The sequence below is a fragment of the Orycteropus afer genome, unplaced genomic scaffold (genome assembly GCF_000298275.1).
Source record: "Orycteropus afer afer isolate SDZICR_OR568_19922 unplaced genomic scaffold, OryAfe1.0 scaffold00130, whole genome shotgun sequence".
Taxonomy (NCBI): Eukaryota; Metazoa; Chordata; class Mammalia; order Tubulidentata; family Orycteropodidae; genus Orycteropus; species Orycteropus afer.
In genome coordinates this window covers 5,980,120-5,986,706 of record NW_006921717.1, presented here as the reverse complement: position 1 = coordinate 5,986,706, position 6,587 = coordinate 5,980,120, and the positions used below count along the sequence as shown (strand labels likewise).

Below are 6,587 nucleotides of genomic sequence, written 5' to 3'. Positions count from 1 at the left end.
TGTGTATCAGAGATCAGAGCTCTGGTGGCATAGTGCCTAAGGCACTTGACAGGTAACCAGAAGGCTGGAGGTTCAAACCCACCAGCCACTCCTCGGAAGGAAGATGGGGCAACCTACTTCCGTAGTGACACCACCTGGGAAACCCAAGGAGGGGTTGCTATGAGTCAGGTCTGACTCGAGGGCACATAACAACAACAACAATCTTAACAGCAACAACAAAATAAAATTTGAAGAAAAACATAACTGGTTTTATCAACTGTAACTTAAGGATTTTAAAACAATAGAGAATAAAGCAGATGTATAACTTCTTGTTGTTGTTAGATTTATAACTTTGAAAAAAGAAAATATTTCTTGGGGGATGTGTTGCTTGATGAAGGTATAATTGGCTCTAAAAAGAAAGTTCCAGGTTTCCCTAAAGTCTTCCTCCCTTGAACCACACTGTGTGGTCTGAAAGGTCAAGCATAGGGTATGTGAAGAGAAGCTAGAGACATGTTTTAATTCACTACAAAGAACTTTTGAAAAGAATTCTTCATCACTGGTAATTCACTGGTAAGAATTCTCCATCACATACCAGAGGATTCTAGGATGTTTCAGACAGTATCCAAGTATCATAGACTAGGATCTGCCTAAAACACATGCAATGTCTATTCGTAGGCTATGTGAAATGCCTAGCACAGTGCATGCTGCATAAAAGAAGTATGATAAATACTTCCAATTCTAAGGTCCCTAGAGAGTTTGTACTCAACTGCCAACCTAACGGGTAGCAGTTCAAACCCACCCAGTGGACCATAGAAGACAGGCAATCGTCTTCCACTGAGATTACAGCCAAGAAAATACCATGGGGCAGTTCAGCTCTGTAACACATGGGTCATCATGAGTCAGAATCGACTTGAGGACAACTAGCACCACCAACAACAACCTCCTGTTCTAGAAGTCCATGATCATATATACTGGATGTATTTTCTGGAGGGGTAATTGGATACATTCTAGATTCTTCCAGAAGTTCACAAGTCTCTTATGGGGGCCCACTGAGAGAGGAAGGCAAGGGGAGGAGAGGGGGATGTGTTGTTCGTTGTGTCAGTGTAGCTCTTCCTCTACTTGGAGTTTTCAGCACTTTCAGGCAGTCACTGGCTTGGCCTTATGCTATCCACCACCGCTGAGATAACTGCTCCTGCTGCCTTTGCTCCTTCCATCAAGGCGTGCTCTACCTGCAAAGCACATCAGTTCACAGGATGGTCAGTCACAGTCCTAGACCTGTGTCCTCCCCTTCCCCTGCCCACTGCTCCCCTTCAGGAACTCGCCTGGTTGGAGCCTTTCATAGAAGAGGAAGCAGCCTATGCTATCCTAGATTTCTAGAAACCTTAGGAGCTCTGGTAGCATAGTGGCTAAAGCACTTGACTGCTAACCAGAAGGCTGGCTATTCAAACCCACCAGCCACTCCTCGGAAGGAAGGTTGGGCAATCCTACTTCCGTAGTGATACTGCCTTGGAAACCCAAGGAGGGGTTGCTATGAGTCGGGGCCGACTCGACGGCACATAACAACAACAACAACAGATCTGCAACAGACCAAGAGAAGCCAGGATTCCTTGAGACCAACTTCCAAGGCAGGTTTGCTTCCTTTCTTCTGGGAGTATCCAGGGCTTCTGGTCTCACTCCTCCCTCAGAGTCATTCTGCCCAGGGTCGGCCTCCAGTGTGGGGCCCAGAAGTGAAGGATCTAAGAATATCACAACCACTGAGACCCTCATTTTACCCATGGGAAACCTGAGAGCCAGAGAGGAGAACTCACTTGGACAAAGTCACCTAGTGAATTAGTGTCTGAGGTTAGATTTGGGCTTGGGTCTCATGATTCCTAGGCTTGGGAAGTTTAACCAAAAAACAAACCTACTGCCATAGAGTTGATTCTGACTTATAAGGATCCTATAGGACAGAGTAGAACTGCCACCATGGGGCTTGCAAAGCTGAAAATCTTTATGGAAGTAGAATTACCTGTCTTTCTCCTGTTGAGTGGCTGGTGGGTTCTAACCATTGACCTTTTGGTTGGCAACCCAGTGCTTTAACCTCTGCACACCAGAGCTCCTTATGGAAACTGAGGTGGGCCAAATATAATCCCCTTTAAACTAATGGTCTTCTTTTCACGTACAAATGCTCATGGTATAGGAAATTCCTTATTCCAGAACCAGCCAAGCCCTGGACACTTAAGCAAGCCCTCACAAGACTGGAATGCAGGAGATGACAGAGTCAAAGGCAGAAGATCCAGAAAGTCAATAGTGGACAAGGTATTGGGGGTAGAGAGGGCCTGCTAGTGCTCATTGAGAGACCAGACATTGACAGGAAAAAAACCAACATACTAAGATTTGATCCCAGCCTGTTGACTATGAGAAATGATTCTCTGCTTTTAAACCTTGATTTTTAAAAATTCTATAAAACTACCAACCCCACCAGTTGGCTGTCAAGTCAATTCTGACTCAGGTTGAAAGGCACTCAAAATATGCCCGAGGAAGGATTGCTTCTCCAAAGTAGGGTTGACCTTAGTGACATGGATAGAGTAAAGCTTTGAGGACCTCCATATGCTGATGGGGCATGACTCAAAATGGTAAGGAACAGATGCAAAAATATCTATTAATAACTGGAAAATGGAATGTACGAAGTATGACTCTAGGAAAATTGAAGCTATCAAAAATGAAATGAAATGCATAAAGATTGATATCCTAAGCACTAGTGAGCTGAAATGGACTGGTTTTGGCCATTTTTAATCAGACAACCATATGATCTACTATGCTGAGAATGACAAATTGAAGAGGAATCGTGTTGCTTTCATCGTCAAAAAGAACATCTCAAGATCTATCCTGAAGTCCAACACTGTCAGTGATAGGAAAATATCCATATGCTTACAAGGAAGACCAGTTAATGCTACTGTTATTCAAATTATGCACCAACCACTAAAGTCAAAGATGAAGAAATTGAAGATTTTTACCAACTTCTGCAGTCTGAAATTGACTAAACATGCAATCAAGATATATTGATAATTATTGCTGATTGGAAAGTAATAGTTGGAAACAAAGAAGAATCTCTGGTAGTTGGAAAATATGGCCTTGGTCATAGAAATGATATTGGAGATCACATGATAGAATTTTGCAAGATCAATGACTTATTCATTACAAATACCTTTTTTCAACAACATAAACAGCACCTATAATATGGACCTCTCCAGATGAAATACACAAGAACCAGATCTATAGCTGTGGAAAGAGGTGATGGAGAAGCTCAAAACAAGGGCAGGAGCTGACTGGAACAGACCATCAATCACTCATATGCAAGTTCACATTGAAGCTGAAGAAAATTAAAACAAGTCCACGAAAGCCAAAGTACGACCTTTATTATCTACCCCCTGAATTTAGACACCATCTGAAGAACAGCATTGAACACCAATGACCAAAGACTAGGTGAGTTGTGTGTGATGATGTCATCACATCAAGAACATCTTAATGAAGAAACCAAATGGTCAATAAAAAGATAGGAAAGGAAGAAAAAAACAAAATGGATGTCAGAAGAAACTCTGAAATTTGCTCTAAATATAGAGTAACTAAAGTGAACAAAAGAAATGCTGAAATAAAAGAAATGAATAGAAGATTTCAAAGGGCAGCCCAAGAAAACAAAGTAAAAGTATCATAACAAATGTTCAAAGACCTGTAGTTAGAAAACCAAAAGGGAAGGACACTCTCAGCATTTCTCAAGCTGAAAGAAATGAAGAAAAAATTCAAGCCTCGAGTTGCAACATTGAAGGATTCTATGAGCAAAATATTGAATGATGCAGGAAGCATCAAAAAGATAGAAGGAATACAGAGAGTCACTGCATCAAAAAAAATTGGTCATCCACTCAGGAAAGGATCAAATCTGGACATCCTGGATAGAGTGAGAGGAAAAACATGGAAAAAATCCAAAAACTCAATAATGACCAGAATTACTGGTCAGAGGAAGTCTGATGAGACCCCCAATACTATGGCCCTGGAACACATTCTGCACCTGGAATAAAACTCACCCCCAGGGGCTGGCTCTCAGCCCAATAGTTAACAAGATGTACATGCAGACCACTCAACCCAGGATGACGCACCCACATACTCTATGGTAATACATCCCTTAGAGCAATAGACCATGGGGCACCAGAGGACAAACGTTCAGGTTGAGGAAATGCAGGGCAAGCAGGATGCATAAATCTGACAGGCACAGGGGAGGGTTACAGGGTAGGAATGGGAGGATACTGGGTTAGGGTTGGACATGGTAAATGGGGAATGAAACTAAATGTACATGTAACGTTGAATGTAAAACAAGCTCTTAAAATAATATTAATTGATTAATTAATTTTAAAAAAAGAATTGGTCAATGTCTAACTATCTCAGGAGGTAGCAAGAACCAATGGTACTGAAAGAAGAACTCCAAGCTGCACTGAAGACATTGGAGAAAAAAAATAAATAAAAGTTCCAGGAATGGATGGAATACCCATTGAGATGTTACAGCAAACAGATGCAGCACTAGAGACGCATAGTCATTTATGCCAAGAAATTTGGAAGACAGCTACCTGGCCAATTGACTAGAAGAGACACATATTTGTGCCCATTCAAAAGAAAGGTGATCCAACAGAATGCAGAAGTTATCAAACAATATCATAAATATCACATGAAAGTAAAATCTTTCTTAAAATAATTCAAAAAATGGTTGCAGCAGTATATTGACAGGAAAATTCCAGAAATGCAAGCTGGATTCAGCAGAGGATGTAGAACAAGGGATATCATTGCTGACTTCAAGCAGATCTTGGCTGAAAGTAAAGAATCCTAGAAAGATGTTTGCTTGTGTTTTATTGACTATGCAAAAGCACTTGCCTGTGTGGATCATAACAAATTACAGATAACATTGAGAAAAACAGGAATTCCAGAACACTTAATTGTGCTCATGAGGAAACTATACATAGACCAGGAGGTTTTTGTTCAAACAGAGTAAGGAGATACTTCTTGGTTTAAAATCAGGACGGGTGTGTGTCAAGGGTGTATCCTTTCACCATACTTGTTCAATCTCTATGCTGAGCAAATAATCCAAAAAGCTGGACTATATGAAGAAGAGTGCAGCATAAGGATTGGAGGAAAACTCATTAACAACCCACAATATTCAGATGACACAACCTTACTTGCTGAAAGTGCAGATGACTGGAAGTACTTCCTGATGAAGATCAAAGACTACCGGCTGCAGTATGGATTACATCTCAACATAAAGAAAATGAAAATCCTCACAACTGGACCAATAAGCAACATTATGAAAAACGGAGAAAAGACTGAAGTTGTCAAGGATTTCATTTTACTTGGCTCTACAGTCAATACTCATGGAAGCAACAGTCAAGTAGATATCGTATTGCATTGTACAGATTTCCTGCAAAAGACATCTTTAAAGTGCTAAAGAACAAAGATGTCACTGTGAAGACTAAGGTGCACCTAACCCAAGCCATGGTACTTTCTATAGCCTGATATGTATGTGAAAGCTGGACAATGAATAAGAAGACCAAAGAAGAGTTGATGCCTTTGAATTGTGGTGTTGGCAAAGAATACTGAAAGAACAAATAAATCTGTCCTGGAAAAAGTGCAGCTGGAATGCTCCTTGGAAGCAAGAATGGCCAAACTTCATCTCACCTACTTTAGTCATGTGGTCAGAAGGGATCATTTCCTGGAGAAGAATATCATGCTTGGTAAAGTAGAGGGTCAATGAAGAAAGGGAAGACTGTCCTGGGATTGATTGACACAGGGGCTGCAATGATGGGCTCTGTCAGGGCAAGGGCTGTGAGCATGGTTCAGGACTGGGTGGTGCTTCATTCGGTTGTACACAGAATCACCATGAACCAGAGCCAATTTGACAGCACCTAACAACAACCACTATATGGCGGGAGGTGATAAACTCAAATGCGTTAGGGGCCAGTAGCTAATGTGAGCGAAGGCAGTAGATGACACGCTTGTTCCCATCCACTCTATTTACAGTCCAGAGTGTCAGCAGGCAGGAATGTGGGCCCACAGCCTGATCACTCGGTTGTCGAAGAGAAGCTGTAAGTTCAAGTATTTTTTGTATAAAATGTCTATATTTTCATATGTTGACAAGTAATTCAAATTTAAAAAATAATACTGCTATGCATCCAAGCAAAACATATCTGTGGGCTAGAGGTGACCTACAGGCTGCCAGACTGGAACTTTAGCATTAAAGTGTCTACCTCCGTCTATCCCCATTTTGTAAAGTAAGAAACAGTCCCAGAAATAAAGTGACTTGACCAAAGAAACTATGCTAGTTAATGGTTGAGCTTGAACAGCAACAGGGTGGTCCTTCTATAAGGCCAACGGCTGTTCTGCTCCTCTATGGGTTACCATCTACCACGTCTCTGTCAGGTCGTCATACTGTGGCACTGGAAGCTATGCCACTGATATTTCACCCATGGTAGACAGGTTTCCCAGGGTTACAGGTGAGGAGAGACAATGCAGGGACGCCAGAGTAGCAGGCCGGAAGAGCAGGAGAAAGGGGATAAAAGCCTTGAACCCGGACAGAAGAGCAATCAGCC

The 6,587-nt window shown here is 41.7% G+C and overlaps 1 protein-coding gene across 1 annotated transcript in view; it reads right to left on the bottom strand.

Annotated features, from left to right (window-relative positions):
- Positions 1-1,124: 1,124 nt before the first annotated feature.
- Positions 1,125-6,587, bottom strand: part of PLAAT5 (phospholipase A and acyltransferase 5) — a 35,262-nt gene continuing 29,799 nt past the window's right edge. The window contains exon 7 of the mRNA XM_007944997.1: positions 1,125-1,208. Within this exon, the coding sequence (XP_007943188.1) occupies positions 1,125-1,208 (84 nt within the window). The remainder of the gene's footprint in view (positions 1,209-6,587) is intronic.